General features: G+C 35.7%; 1 protein-coding gene across 1 annotated transcript in view; it reads left to right on the forward strand.

Annotated features, from left to right (window-relative positions):
- Positions 1-17,201, forward strand: part of LOC128248837 (uncharacterized) — a 137,517-nt gene that overhangs the window by 36,528 nt on the left and 83,788 nt on the right. The window contains exons 24-30 of the mRNA XM_089358259.1: positions 1,426-1,683; positions 6,193-6,429; positions 8,330-8,560; positions 10,517-10,687; positions 11,624-11,863; positions 13,628-13,861; positions 15,241-15,408. Coding sequence (XP_089214385.1) covers positions 1,426-1,683; positions 6,193-6,429; positions 8,330-8,560; positions 10,517-10,687; positions 11,624-11,863; positions 13,628-13,861; positions 15,241-15,408 — 1,539 coding nt within the window. The remainder of the gene's footprint in view (positions 1-1,425; positions 1,684-6,192; positions 6,430-8,329; positions 8,561-10,516; positions 10,688-11,623; positions 11,864-13,627; positions 13,862-15,240; positions 15,409-17,201) is intronic.

A 17,201-nucleotide genomic window follows, 5' to 3' on the forward strand; every position in this document is an offset into this window, starting at 1 on the left:
TTTAGCAAATTTAGCCACTTTCAAGCACTGTTCAATGGATTCACTCAAGAAGAGTATCTCCCTCACCACTCTTTTTTTAAATTTTTTATTTACAAATGAAACTTGACAAGACAATGAGTTATCAATCAAACATAGTAGTCTCAGGCCTAGGACAATTTAACTTTATCCACTTTCAACTTATTTTGCTGTGGCTTAAAGAATGTAACATGATTAGTGCTAGTTCCAAGATGGAATGCAAACAGCATACTCTGTAAAGTTGTTGGTGAGCAAACAGAGAGATTATAGTGTTGAGAGGATCCTTTATTTTTGTCTTGCCAACAGCATCACAACCTGTGTGATGCTGATGCCATGATGAAATAAACATTGAACAGTCTATAAACTGGTTGGTGTTAAGAGCATCCAGCCAAAGAAACTATGTCAAACAAAACATAAAAGTGAGGAGTGTCAAACAAAACATAAAAATAAATTTTCATCCTGATAAATATAGTAATGAGGGGATCTATTTTAAAACGGGGGCCACATTTTTCATTAATGTTTTACGTAATGTTTTTGGTACGGAAAGACTTTCAAACTTCGTATACTTATCTATTTTGTGTTATAGAACAGAAAAATATTTTTGTATTCGAATTTATTTCATGTAAAAAATTGTCTTATTTCGATAATTTCAACCAATCACTGACAAGTATTCAGTTGTTTATATTTACTCCTTTGGCTGATTAAGCGATGTAAAGCGTATTTAATCTCCATACCTTCGTTTTATTTGCTTTTTTCATTTTAAATTTGCTTTAACCCTAACCCTAGGGTTAGGGTTAGGGTTAGGGTTAATTGTTTCAGAATCGTTTGTTTATGTAGTCGGCACTTAATGTATATCGGCTGAATGGACGTCAGTGATTGGTTGAAATTACAGAAATACGACAGCTTTAACATGGAATAACTTATGGATTTCTTTTTTTTTAAAGAAGACTAAGAGAAAAAGATGTTTTATATGACACATTCTACCAGTGTTCCAAGTTTCAAAGTGTTTCGTTAATGAAAAATGTGGCCCCCGTTTTAAAAAAGATCCTAATGAGGAGTAGATAGACAGCTAACAACTGATGAAGGGTTATTCTTTGTGTTACTTGTCCTGTTTTCAATTTTTCTTGTTGTTTGCATATTAAACTCCCTTGTTTTCGTGATTCATGTTGTTTACAGTTGGTGACATCCGGTACCCATATATGCATATATATATTATTTATATTATTATTCAATTGAATGCCATGCATCCATTTCCAAGTATATATATATATATATATATGTGTATGTATATTTCTATAAATATATATATATAAACACACAAATGTAAGTATGTGTATGTACATATACATATATTTGTGCACATATTTAAACCTATGTAGTTTTCTGATTTCTTCAGTTTCTTTCGCTCAGTATGTTTTATTCTCGTATTTATTATATCTTCGTATTCTCACCTACTTTGTAATATACATGCAACATTGATATTAATATCAATTTCAGCTCTTGGAAACATTGACTGCAAAACTCCAAGAGAAATTGTTAATGCATCGATGTCCTACAGTACCACCACCTATAAGTCAGAAGTGACTTATATTTGCCCAAAGGGAGAAAAACTAAAGTTGATATGTGAAAAGGGCAACAAATGGACTCCAGTAGCATCGTCTTGTAAAGGTAATATAATAGCTTCTCTCTTATTGTCTCTGTTTATGTAATTTTATTTTATCTTAGTGTCAAATGTCAAAAGATCACCGCATACGCACACTTGAGGTTTGGTGCACTCATGATCACAAAGCGAGTTAACCATCTACTTGGTGTTTATAAGAATGGGGAGGTTAAAAGGAAATTTAAGTCATCCATACCTTAAAGTAAATTAAATTATGTTAACGGTTACTCAAAATTCATTCCCACTGCATTGTGCGAATGCACATTTATATGCATGTAGGCATCTCGGGAGTCGTTCAAAAATTCTGTTAATGATCTTCTCATTAGTTCACAAAATAAACAGGGATTCCTCGGAGCAGAATGGCATCTGGTTATATTAGTATAGCAGTTGCTTCTTCAGGAATAACGGCAACAGTACATTCAATATTTAAATTACAATTTTCATCATTAATAGTTGACGAATTTACAACATGAATTAGAAAAAATAGTAGAATTTGGTTAACATTAGAAAATTGTAATTCATTAGTATGGGATGAAGTTACAATGCCACACAAAAAATTTTTAGAGGCTATTGATAAAACATTGAAAGAAATTAAAAGCAATAATTTACCATTTGGTGGTATTATTGTTTTACTAGCTGGTGATTTTAGACAAATACTTTCATTAGTACCAAGAGGTACAAAAGCTGAAGAAATAGGTACATCAGCCAAAGCATCAATTTATCACAAACTGTCATTAAGAATTAATAAGAGTGCATATCCTAAGAAATAATGACATACAGGACTTTGCAAATAAACTATTAGAAGTAGGAGAAAATAGTATCCCAAGTGATGATAATTACATGATATTTTTACCAATGGGAACTAGAGTTGAGAACGAAATTGATTTAGAAACGCTTATTTTTGAGGACATTGTAGTTAATTACACTAATAGAGAGTTGCCCGGGGTACTTCAGTTAGTAACTCATAAAATTGTAATGGCTAAGGCTATTTTTGAAGTGTAAGCAAAAAGATGATAGTTTGAGCTAGTTGAACTAGTAGAAGGATCGTTACAGATAAGGGGAAGGAAAAGGAAGGTTGCTGAGTTTTGGATGTAGCCATGTAAGAGACTAATACGGAGTGGTAGAACTAATACAAAGTGGTACACCAACATTCGCATACACTACTACACACACTCACAAGCATCAAGGTACACACCAGCACACACATAAAAGTATAAGTTATGCATGCACGAAGATTTGTGCAAAAATTTCGTGCGTGCATAACTTATACTCTATCTCATCTTCACCTTGTCTCTCCTCTCTTTTTTACACACATATATATATACACAATCACACGCTCACACACATGCACCCAATCACTGAATGAGGGAGCCAAAATCGTAGATAAGTAAAGAAAACAATAGTGTGTGAGTGTATGCATGTATGTATATATATATATATATATATATATATATATACACTTTTTCAAGTGTAATGAGAAAATCTCCACGTAGTTAGTTGACCTGGTAGAAATAACAACTAAATCTCCCCCAGTGTCTCACGTTGCAGGCGTTAAAAACTGAAGGACACTTGAATATTTTAGATCAGAGATCAACTTGATTATGTTTGCTGTAGAGCGAAGTACATGTATCTATGACGTTTCACGCACACATGAAAGTACCATAATCACATACAATTTACAATTAAGCCAAACTCTTTCTCTTTCTCTCTATCTATCGTATTACTGTCTTTTTCCCATTTGCAACTCATTGTCACTCACTCTATCTTTCTCACTCTTTCTCTTTTTATCTCTCACTCTTTTACTCACCTCTCACCGCTTTCTCCCTTTCACTCTCACACACATTCACGATTAGATCAATTTTTTTCTGTTACTCTGTCCCCCCCCCCTCTCTCTCTCTCTCTCTCTCTCACACACACACGTGCACATACACACATACACACAATAGCAAACAGCGTTTCAGACGACATTATCCGGAAACAACCGAAGTATTCTTTTCGCCTTTTCTGTCGTCTGCTAAATGCTTAGAGATTTGTTTCAAGAAGAAGATGTCTAAATTCAACACTGAAGACGAAATACCTTATTAAATACATTGAAAATTATTCATTTCTTCTTTACTACTTAAAAAAATTGTATGCAGTCAGTTAGAAGTTAGACAATTTCCAGAGGAAATTTAGTCTTGTATCAGTCTTCAGTGTTATAATTGTCACTTGTTCTCTTTGTGAAGAAGACATCTAAAGTTTAAACCGAAGGTGAAGTACCTTTTTAAATTTATTGAAAAATATTGAACAAAATGTATTAATTTACCGTCCTTATAACACATAAGCAATATCTCAAATTATTCAGGCTAATATTTTGAGTGGCTGTTTTACCAGGCGAAATGCATTTAAGCCTGGAATGCTCTTGATTGGGTCTGTCACAGAAATATCTTTCTATTGAAATGTTTACAGTTTCTTGTAAAACTCAGTTATTGCTATGTTTTTAAATAAATGTCAAAAACAGACAGCATTCCTACCGATGTATAACTATCCCAACCGGCTTTGTTGCCTCATAACTTCCAGAAAGATGGATACTTTTTAAACAAAATGTCCAACAAATACCACTTAGAGGCTGCAGATTTAGTGTATATAGGGATTTTTTGGAAAGAATTTCTTCCGAGGGAGTGGAGACAGGCGTTTCGGAAAACTCAAACGGTTGTCTCAGACATGTCCACAGCCATACAGTCGGCCACTCTGACAAGCTATGCTGATGATACAAAGGTATCTCAGACAGTTAAGGACCCTGATGACATAATAAAACTACAAAATGACCAGCATGCAATATACAAATGGGCTGATGAAAATAACATGCAGTTCAATGCTGATAAGTTTGAAGTATTCTGCTACTGACCCACAAATAGACTACCATCGGAATACATAAGACTAGGGGGCAGTGCATGACCTAGGAATGCACATGGGTGATGCAACATTCCATGTGCATATTGCCAGGATAGCAACACTGTGCAGACTAGTAGCTGGATGGATCCTTAGATCATTCAGAACCATACACAGGGATACTTTGCTACTCTTATGGAAGACATTTGTCCTCAGACGTCTGGATTACTGCTCTCAACTGTGGTTGCCACAAAGTGTCAAATTAGTAGCAGAACTTGAGGCAATCCAGCACCACTATACAAAGAAGATTGACTTGGTGAAACAGATGAGCTACTGAGAAAGGCTACAAGAACTGAAGCTCTACTCCCTGGAGAGAAAGTGAGAAAGGTGTGCAGTGATATACATATGGAAGATCCTGGAAGGTCTAGCTCCCAACTTTGGAATTAAAAGCTATGTCAACTGCTGAGCTGGATGGCACTGTTTCTACTAGTTGGTGGGATGGGAAAGGTTTAGTCCACTTTGAACTTTTAAACCCAAACCGAATGATAACAAAGGAGATCTACTGTGTGCAGCTTGAGTGGCTTAAGTCAATACTAGAAGAAAAACGGCCATCTTTGGTTTCAAGACGAAAGGTAGTGTTCTATCAGGATAATGCTCAGCCACATACAGTGAGGATGACGTTCCAAAGTCTGGAGCAGTTTGAATGGGAAATGATGCCTCACCCACCATATTTGCTGGACATTTCTCCATCTGATTATCCTATAGTCTTCAAATTCATTTGGACGGAAAAAGTATGAATTGTGTGGACAAAGTCAGAACAGTACTGGAGGTGTATTTTTTGTCATTCATCATCATCATCATCATCGTTTAACGTCCGCTTTCCATGCTAGCATGGGTTGGACGATTTGACTGAGGACTGGTGAAACCGGATGGCAACACCAGGCTCCAGTCTGATTTGGCAGAGTTTCTACAGCTGGATGCCCTTCCTAACGCCAACCACTCTTATATATATATATATATATATATATATATATATAGTAGAATAATAAAGAGAAAGCCATCTCTGCTCATTCTTTCAAATATCTATACACACACACACACACACACACACACACACACACATCTCTATGTGTGTATTTAAAACAAAAAAGACTGCAAAATCTGTTAAGTGATGAGTTTGCCATGATTAACCATATTCAGTTACATCCTTTTACAATTTTGGTTGAAATACCAAGATGTATTCCTCTTTTCATACTTCTAAAGTTGATAAAACAATCACAATTCAAGTACTGAAGTGGATTTATTTTTATGTATTGTCTCAGCAGAATGTGTGGTTATGTGCATATGTTAGGAACCATTATTATTAACTTCAACAATAATTACTCATCTTAAGTTTGATGGATTGACAGATCATTCAAGCATCAGATAAAATACGTTGTGGTATTTGTTCTGGCTCTTTAACTTCTGTGTTCAACTTTTGCTAATGCAAACTTTGTCCATCCAGGGCCAATAAAATACAATGCCAGTCAAATATACGGGCCAGCTTAATTGACCAACTCTTACTGCAAAGTTTTAACCTTCATTCTATTAGAAATTATTATGGTTATTGTTATTTTTCATCTGTCTAAATTTTACTTCAACTCTAGATACTCAGATCCATTTTATGAAAATAAATGATGCATTTCTGGATGTAAAAGGGAAAACATTGTTGCCTAAGAAAAATGCAACAGCAGATGATTGTGCAGAAAAATGTTTGTCTGATAAAAGTTGTTTATCGTTTGAAATAACTAAAGGAAGTGGAAACTGTTACTTATCAAAGCAAACTGCAGCTTCCACACAATTAAAGGCTGACAAAAGCAGAGATTACTATCAACGACTACAAGGTAATTACTTTTTGTATTTCATTATTAGATTCCCTTCTTCTCTTTTTCTGAAACTTGTGATTTCACCTGTACTGGGAGAAGTTGGGTTGATGAGAACCTGGTATGTTCTTGTAGACATTTAGAATGTCATGGTTCATGTTAACATCTGAAATCTTAAATGTTTGTAGCAGTTGGTGAAATCCAGTCAGCAATTAGCACTATAGTTTCCATATTCCCTTGCGTATCGGCTAACTCTGATGAGCGTAAAGTTATATAATCGGATTGTTACCTAACACTCCATTGTATTCTTTATGTGAAACCATTTGGTAAGATCAGCCATGATGGATATTTGATACTATACATTTTGGATAAAATATATATCGTTGCTATTATACAAAAGTGTCGTAAGTCCAAAATGTTGCCTTCTCAGAAAACGAAAAACTAGTTTCACCATTCTTTTCTCTTTACATTAGCAACAGTTTCAGCTTAACAATAATACTTTGTTGAATGCATAAAATTGTAACTCCATGCATGTATGATATTTTCAGTCAGAAATATTTTTGCAAAACTGTTGTATGTGCGACTTACTACACTTTTGAAAATGCTAAACTGTTGTACTACACTTTGATAATTTTCATATCTTGGCATCTGAAACAGCTGGAGATAGGATAGTTCGACCAAAGAACTGGCTATTGCAGGCAAAATTAAGGTATTGAAAAAAACATTTGACCAGAGTTGGACATACAACAGCTTAACATAACTATGATTATATATATATATATATATATATATATATATATATATAATGTAACTTAGATTCAGTAGAGTTAGGTACACTTTGATGGATTCCCAGGTATTGGTAGTGTGAGGGTCAAATCTGAGGGACACTGGTATGATAGGATTTACCTCCTCTCAAGGATTAAAAATTTCACTTCTACTATTCAGGTAGATGGGATAAAATGATAGCGACTTCTTTCATGAACCTTACAATACAATGTGTTTTATATCCATTAAATACTAAACAAAAACTCTCAGAACCTACATTCAAATTTATGTAAGATGGAGAGTGCCATGTATGTTAATGAACATTATCAAAATAATAACAATATCACCAATCAAGTGTCAAGAATGAAGGAAGAGTCAGTGTATCCTAGTTGAGATGACATATGAAATAGTTATTTAAAAACTTTACTTCGTTATTCTTCACTACTCTGTGAAATGATGGGGGTTATTTCATGAGCCTCTCAGAGTATATATTAAAATGCATGTAAGCTGCCAACTTCCATGTATGTTAAACAGTGAAATAAGAACAACACAATACCACAAATTGCTTGTCAAGAAATTGAAATTTTGAATAAAATATAAAACAATATAGTACATTGTTTACTAAATTAACAGTAAATTATAAAAACACAATCTATCAACAGATCTATTTTTCAGCATACAAAGGGTTAATGTGAATTCTTGTATATCATGATATACACACAACAGCTTGCCTGAATGTTTCAGTTGTAGATAATCCATTTGTACATCATTCTTCTGATGCTGTGTATTTGTTTAAGATTGAATGGCCTTAACAAAATTTGACCTCTTTAAGGTAGTATTAGTCTTGCAAAAGCACATCATTAGAGAAGAGATGTACAAATGAATTGTTTGCAACCTAATTATTGCAATAAAGTCTCAAATAAATCTGAAGATGTACTACAATTCACATGAACTCTGATTAGAGTGTCATTTTGGGAATCAATATTATCTTTATTATAAATTATCCATTTACAAAATTATGCACACTTACACACGCACACACACACACACACACACACACACACACACACACACATAAACATATGAATGTAATATATGTGTTTGGATGGGAGGATGAGTAAGAAATGTATTTCTTGTTTTCTTTTTCTTTTTCCAGCTAATAAGCCTTTGAAGATTAAAAACATGAACATACCTCAGAAGGATATTTTGTTTCAGCTTAAGGGTAAAACTTTAAAGCAGTGCACTGAAGCTTGTTATAAGTATGATGGATGTAGTTCTTATGAGTACAGTAACAAAGTTAAGATATGTGAATTTAGTAATGTGACTCAGTTGACTGATGACCTTAAACCCAACAGTGGAAGTTGGGATACATACATAATTAAGCCAGGTCAGTAGAGTGTTTTCATCTTATTTATTGTGTGCATGTTTTTTGTGTATTTACAAGATCAAGGAAGAGATCGAAGAGCTTCCTGGTGGGGACTCACTGAGGAACAAATGTGCCAGATTCTGGAGCCATCTTGAGGCTGTGGTAGAAGCTGAGGGTAGCTACTTTGAGCAAACTGTTATCTCCCAACCATTATTTAGTTGATATATTTTGATTTTTTAAAAATACTACTATTTTGAGATGTGATATTTTATGTTTTCTTTTCCTGCAAACTCAAATTTAGCACAAACATCCTGTATATATGTGTGTGTATATTTATATATTAAAGATATTCTCTTACCTATAGTAAATGTTAAGGATTTTTTAATTGAGGGTGGGTGATTGCTTTTAGCATGAATGTATTTAATATTTTCATTAATCTTATGGTAAGGTTGGGTATTACCAGTAGATAAATTAAAATTAGCATCTAAATAATTAATGTTATAATACTCATTATAAATAGTAATCTTTAAACCATTTCTTTAAAAAAAACTATATATTCTCTTCTTATATAATTCTAGTTGTCTTGATTTTAATCGATTTAAATTTCCTTTCTATTTGAAAATTAGTTATGAAACACGTGTAATCTTTTTATTATATTTATCTTATGATATTTACTTTACTTTATATTATACTCATTTATTGTGCTTTTAATTATTAATTTTTCTATATGTAATAGTGGATTTTCATCGATGAGTTCTTGAAACTTGGTTATTTTCCCTAAAACTATATATATATATATATATATATATATATATATATATATATATATATATATATATATATATATATAGGAAGGTAGTATGCTCTGCTGGATGTGTAATTTCAGTGTGCATACACGACAGAGTGTAAGCGCCCTCAGAAAAAAGTTGGGCATAAGAAGCATCAGATATGGTGTGCAAGTGAGATGACTGTGCTGGTACAGTCATGTGTTGTGTGTGGATGAGGACAGCTGTGTGAAAAAGTGTCACACCCTAACAGTGGAGGGAACCTGTGGAAGAGGTAGACCCGGGAAGAGCTGGGATGAGGTGGTGAAGCACAACCTTTGAACGTTAGGCCTCACGGAGGCAATGACAAGCGACCAAGACCTTTGGAGATATGCTGTGCTTGTGAAGACCCAACAAGCCAAGTGAGACTGTGACCATGGCCTATGCCAGTGCTGCATGACCAGCCCATTTAAGAGTACCCTTCAATCATTGGGCAATAAAGTGTGCTTGGGAAGACCTGTTGAATCAAGTGAAATCATTGTCATAGCCAGTACTGCCTGACTGGCACCCATGCTGGTAGCACATAAAAAGCACCATTCGAGTGTGGTTGTTGTCAGTGCCACCTGACTGGCTCCCATGCTAGTGGCATGTAAAAAGCACCATTCAAGCATGGTTGATGCCAGTACCACCTGATTGGCCCTTGTGCTGGTGGCACATAAAAAGCACCCACTACACTCTCAGGGTGGTTGGCATTAGGAAGGGCGTCCATCTGTAGAAACCTTGCCAAATCAGATTTGAGCTTGTTGTAGCCTTCTAGCTTGCCAGTCCTCAGTCAAACTGTCCAACGCATGCCAGCATGGAAAGCGGACATTAAACGATGATGACGATGATATATAATAATAATAATGAGTATAGAAACTTGTATGGAAACACCCACAATATTTATTTTATTGTTATATGCAACACATTACAATGACCTACACATGTTTCTACTGCAGTGGACCCTCCCTCAAAAAAAAAAAAAAAAAGCCACAACTTCCATGGCCACACGCTTTTACATATTATGAGCAAGCATATGTATATATGTATATCCATGTAAAATTTTTTTTTTTTTCAGTCAAGCTGTTATTCTAAAGTTGTCTTTACCTCCATGTTCTTTTCCTCTTCTAAACATACACTCACCATTGATATCAGTTTCTCTTATCACTTCCAGCCTTCACAAAAGTTAACTGTGGATCACCAAAAGACGTTGTTGGTGCAAAGAAGTCCTACAAAACCACCACCTATAAATCTGAAGTGACGTATACTTGTTCAGGAGGAAACAAGTTGAAGTCAGTATGTAAAGAGGACAATAAATGGACTCCAGTAGCGCCTGGTTGTAACGGTAATATAAATAGGTTCTCTCTTTCTATTTCTGTCTGGGAGGGCTGGGCATGCCATGGTTGATAATGTGCAGACATGTGCTGAGACTGTGACATCTCCGACTCTACGTAGTTGACAGTGAATAGTTGTGGTCGCCATTTGTGAGGCGCACTTTCCCACAGCTTGTCTCCATGACCGAACTGCAGTTGTGAATCAAAAAGAGGCCGTGGAAGGGCGAATGGCACCGTGAGTGTCGTGTTGCTCTCGAGCAACTATGCCATCCCGGGTCGACCTTGAGCGATTTCAACACAATCAAAGCTTACTATAGGGGATTAGTGGAGGGGAGGTACGATGACGATCTTGGGGCTAACCTGGGAGTCGACGAGGAATACCTGACCCGCCTGTTCAAGACAACTTTCAGGCCGGGACCTATGGACAACTTCCAGAGATCCCTGGCTTGGCAGTGCTGTCGAGAAGTGCTACCCATTCGGGATAAACTCTACAGGCATGGCTCGAGAAACATGGGGCTGACCTGTCTGAGATGTGGTCAGAGCGACGAAACTGTCCTGCACGCACTCGTACAGTGTCCAACCGTTTCCGACCTGTGGGTCTATGTCGAACAACTGCTATTGCGTGTAGGACGAGTCAGTTTATCAACCGAGTCTATCGTGAATATTGTCGAGCCTCCTACTACTATAATTATTCTTGTTGTTAAGGGTGATAGACTGACAAAATCATTAGGGCATCAGACAAAATGTAGTATTTGTTTTGGCTCTGAGTTCAAATCTTTCAAATGTTAACTTTGCCTTTTTAGGACCAATAAAATAAAATACCATTCAAGTGTAGGGTCAATTTAATTGGCCAACTGTTTCTCAAAGTTTTGACCTTCTTTATATGTTAGAAATTATTATTATGGTTGTTGTTGTTTTCATTCATTAAATTTTTACTTTAACTTTAGATTCTCAAATCCAGTTTGTGAAAGTAGCAGACGCAGTTCTGGATGTATCAGGGAAAACATTGTGGAATAAGAAAAAAGTAACAGCAGATGCTTGTGCAAAAAAGTGTTTGTCTGACAAAAATTGTTTAGCATTTGAAATAGTTAAAGGAAATGGAGACTGTTACTTATCAAAGAAAAGTGCAGCGTCCTCTGAGAAATTAAAGGCAGATGAAAGTAGAGATTACTACCAACAAGTAAAATGTAAGTATTTTTGGTGTTTTATTATTGGATTCTCTTTTCCTCTTTTTTTTCTGAAATTTGCCATTTCATTTGTACCGCATAATATGTAAACAACCACTTCTGTAAAGACATTAACAGGTTTACCTATAAAGACGAACATAGACACATTCTAGATGTAAGCAACTGTAAATACTGTTAGGAACTGTAAATACTGCTAGGACATTTTCATACAATATTTGTTCACCTGCAACATTTTATGCATGTTTTCAGTCAGGCTTTTAATGTAGAAAAGGCAACTCTTGTTTTTATTAACTGTGGTGGTGGTGGTGGTGGTGGTGGTGGTGGTGGTGGTGGTAATGATTTCAAATTTTGGTGCAAAACCAGCAGCTTTGAGGGTCACTGATAGCAGATATCATCAATCCTTGTATTTGACTGGTATTGTATTAAGCCAAAGGGATGAAATGCAAACTTGACCTTGGCAGAGTTTGAAAACAGAATGTAATGAGTTAGAAGTGGTACCACTAGGTAGCAAGGGTTTCAGACAATACCTTGTGACTAGCTGCTGTCATGTTGTAGGCTTTCTTATAATCTATCCATGCTACTGTTAAATTTTTCTTTCTAAATTTCACTTCTTTTACAATTGCTTTGTCTATGAATAATAGGTCATGCATTCCACTAGCCTTCTTCCTACAACCTTTCTATTCTGGTAGCAAATTCTGGCTGTGAAGGTACTCATAAATCCTTTCTGAAAGCATTCCTGTTAACAGCTTCTAGACTAATGGTATGCAAGTGACAGGTGTATATTTACTAGCTATATTGCTCTTGCTTTTGTCTTTCATAAGGAATACTGTTCTCCCTTTAGTTATCCAATTATGTATGACTCCCCCATTCAGGTAATCCTGTAATCTTCAGTCTCCCATGTAAGTTACTACATTTTTAAATCAGTAACCTTGAATTAAAGTACTTCCTAGCACTTTACTCATTAATGCCTTAGTTAGTTTCTAACAGATATTGCTATATTCCAAAGTTACCAATAGAATGCTTCTATCTGGCACTGTATGACCCCTTCAGTTGTACAGTGCTATTATCCTCAAAAGGTTGGATCAATATAACGCCTACTCAGTATCACCGTATAATTACTATATCACAGTCTACATGTACTCTCAACCTTCTGACCTCCTGTCAACTGGCTACTGGTCTATTTATAATGGCTGGCTACTACCACTTTTTACTGGGTGTACAGTTTCACTATATAACAGATAATTATGTAGAAGTACCATGTAATTGAAATTTTAAATAAAATTTCATATGAACAATTTAATATAAAGACATAGGCCATCCACAAAATTATTTTTCGGTATAAGTCACCCTCCTAAGAATTAATGGGAACTCTAATACATAATGAGACCTACTTGGAACATTGCTTCACTGTTTAGAATGTAGCTAAGCCATTTGTACGACCCTCTTCTGATGGTATCCTTTTGCTTAAGACCAAATTACCATAACAACACTTGATATGTTGGTTTACATCTTGACCCTTTAAAAGTACATCAATAGAAGATGGATGTAGAAGTGGGCATATGCAACTTCAATTTTGAAATATATTTTCAAATGTGTCTCAACATGTGCTACAACTCAAATTCTAAGTTGTCATTTTCCAATCAATTTTTTGTTTGTAATAAATTGTCCATTTAAAATGAATTATGCACCAGATGCTATATAATATTTAATGTGTGTATGTGGGAGTATGAAATGTATTTCTTGTTTTCTTTCTTTTCTTTCTAGCTGATGATAATCTTATAGCATTTAAAAGAACTTCGATACCAGGTTATGATACATTTGGGCAGCTGAAAAATGTGAGCTTAAAGGAGTGTGAGCATACTTGTTATCAAACTCCAGGATGTAACTCTTATGAGTATCAAGAACGTTCTAAGATTTGTGATCAGAGTAATGTGACCCACTTGATTCATGACCTTGAACCCAATTCTGAAGATTGGGATACTTATGTCATTAACCCAGGTCAGTAGAGTGTTTTCATTTTATTTTATATGTGTGTGTGAGTGTGTAAGCTAATAAAACAGGGAATGTTAAAAGGCAAAGAGTTCTAATGTTTCTGTTGAGTTTACAGCAGTTTCCTAATCCACTCAGTTACATCATGAAATTCAATACAGATATGTATGTGTGTGTGTCTTTTATCTTTTGCTTGTTTCAGTCATTTGACTGCTGCCTTGCTAGGGCCTTGAAGGGTTTTAGCTGAAGAAATTGATCCCAGGACTTATATCTTTAAAAGCCTGGTACTTATTTAGGGGTGTCTTTTGCTGAACTGCTAAGTTATGGGGTTCTGTGTTTGCTAATCTGTTTCAACCAAGGTATTGAAATCCCCCAGTGGAATTACTTTGTCCGACTTGGGGATTTTCCTGAGTACAACTCTCAGCTGGCATAGAAAGATATTTTATCTTCATCAGAATTGGTCAGAGTAGGAGCATGGGCACTTATCAGAGTAGCAAATTGCCCATTTCTCAAGTGCAAATGTAGAGCCATAAAACAGAGATTTATAGAGACAGGAATCTTTTCCAACTTCTTGAGTATTTCAAGTTGAACAGCAAAACTAATGCTAGCTTTCTTGCACTCTTACTTTAGTTTTCCCTTTTAGAAAAAGGTGTAGCTACCTCCATCCTACTTAGGCTGACCATCACCTTCCAAATGAGTCTCTGAAAAACAGCTGTACTTAATTCATATCTGTTTAATTTGCGAGTCACAAGTGCAGTACATCTCTCAGATGTATTCATTCTTCTTATCTAACAGAATACACACATACTAACATGAAATATTCATCTTCCACCCAGATTTTATAAATAATTTCTTTATATTACATGTGCAAGTTGACACCTGGCAGTTGTGCTAATTTGACCAGTTATAAAGAGACAGGCAAATTTTAGTTCACCTTTTCTAGAACCTCCCTGATTTCCTGAGCAGTGTCCTTCCCAAATGGAACTGCTCAGACATCCACTCAGTAACCAAATTCCCTTTGCTATCTTGAACTTTATATCTGTGACATATAAGTCATTGCTTCCAACCATTTAGGTCTGCATACTTTTTCAACATCCCATCATGATAGGACTTTTAAATAAAATAAAATAGAAGTAGGATGTGTAAAGATAAAGTTAAACAGCAATGCCCATACAAAAGCCAGCAATGCCTGTGTGAAAGTTTTAGGCCCAGTAAGGCTTGTACGACCCTCTTTGCCCTATTTATATGATCCAAGTTGAGGAAATGTATCTAGTGCCAGTACAAATGTATTTATATCTGTGTACAAGTTTCTTCAATTTGATTTATTCAGTGTCTTTTATTCTATCATCTTCTCATTTTCACATGTCAGTTTCTGTTATGAATTCCAGTTTATGGCATAGTTGACTGTGGACCTCCAAAAGATATTGTTGGTGCATCAAAAGTCTACAAAAGCACCACCTATAAATCTGAAGTGACCTATGTTTGCCCTACAGGAGCAAAATTAAAGTCAGTATGTGAAAAGGACAACAAATGGATTCCAGCAGTATCTTGTATAGGTAATGTCAATAGTTTCTCTCTTGTCTCTAAGTAAATTTGTTTTATTTTTGTGTTAAAAGTCTTTGTCAGAGAAAGCTTGGCTGATTCCATGACAGTTTCCATGGAGTTTGAGCTTGGAGGAAAGGAAAGAGGAGACTATCCTCAGATCAGAGACTTCTCCAAATGCTTGCAACAGAGTGGACTCCATTAATGCTGCCCAAGTGCAAGTAATGCTATGAAGTCAAGTGATGGATTATGTCTGCCAACCAAGAGCTGGAAGTATAGAAACTTTTTCTCTGTAGGAAGCTTCCTCATAGTTTCCATCCACCAGATTTCATCACAAGGCTTAGTTGTGAAGTGAATTTTTAACCACACACAAAACTCTACCCTGTACCTCATTGTTGTTAAGTAAACCTATTACCTCCACAGTTGTACCTCAGCTCATTTTGATAATTCTTCTCTTAATTTCTAACTGACCTTTTTCACGCACATTGTCATCAGTCCTTTCAACCTCAGTCCCATCACTTCCAGATAAAGGAAAAGTACCTTCTCTCTGCAGTTAAGGAGAGTGTGGGACAATTGTCATTATGGACTTAACTGATAGCCATATCCATCCCCCACACCATAGCAGTTGTTTGATATAACTCCACAAGTCAGCAATGCCTGGATGATGAATGAGTGTATGCAATGTATTTCCTGACCAAAATTCCTTCAAAACAAACTTTTCAATTCATTTTCATTGATTCTCAAAGCAACTGTTTATAATATTAGTGCTATATCCCTCTATAACCTTCAATAGATTGCAAGAGAGGAACATCCAGCAATCCCATTGTTTAGGTCAGGTTTAATCTAGCGTACTATGTATCTTCTGAAATCCTTAGGATTACATCAAGTAATACGAACTAACCATTTATAAAATGGTGGTGAGTGATGAAGGAAACCTTAATATTTCAAAAATGTTGGGCATCCACATAGGGTATTTTTGTGTGGCTGGTCCATAGTATATGTTGATTTTTAAATTGCAAGTCAACATATCTAACACAGTTTACCCTGTAGTATAATCTAGTGCCGATGGACTGGCTCCTGTGCAGGTGGCACGTAAAATACACCATTTCGAGCTTGGCCGTCGCCAGCACTGCCTGACTGGCTCTCGTGCCGGTGGCACATAAAAGCACCCACTACACTCTCAGAGTGGTTGGCGTTAGGAAGGGCATCCAGCTGTAGAAACTCTGCCAAATCAGATTGGAGCCTGGTGTAGCTATCTGGTTCATCAGTCCTCAGTCAAATCGTCCAACTCATGCTAGCATAGAAAGCGGACGTTAAACGATGATGACGATGATGGTCCAATGCTACAAACTAGCCCTTCATGGCAATGGTGGGAGCCAATACTTGGTCCAAGGTTAATAAATTTATTACTGTAACAAACATTCACATTGACCCACAGATGCTCAAGTTAGGTATAGGTCACATTAATCTGACAAGTGTAGGATGTAGTGTGGCCTGAAAATTTCATAACATAGATGTTTCTCTCATGAATAGCTTATTAAAAGTTAAAAATACATCATTGTAATGAATTATATATTGTTTAGGGACATGGCCAAACATAATTAGAGAAAGCAATGCAATTGTATAATATTCATGTCTTTCTCAAGGGCACTGATTGTCTATGTAAAGTGAACTGACTTAGACTGAAAATCAAATCCAGACCATTAACTCACACCACTCAATTCATATTTATATTAATAATTATTCTTGTTGTTAAAGAGTAATGGATTGACATAATCATTAGAACATCAGACAATCTCTGCTGTGG

The sequence above is a fragment of the Octopus bimaculoides genome, chromosome 10 (genome assembly GCF_046866305.1).
Source record: "Octopus bimaculoides isolate indiv1 chromosome 10, ASM4686630v1, whole genome shotgun sequence".
Classification (NCBI taxonomy): domain Eukaryota; kingdom Metazoa; phylum Mollusca; class Cephalopoda; order Octopoda; family Octopodidae; genus Octopus; species Octopus bimaculoides.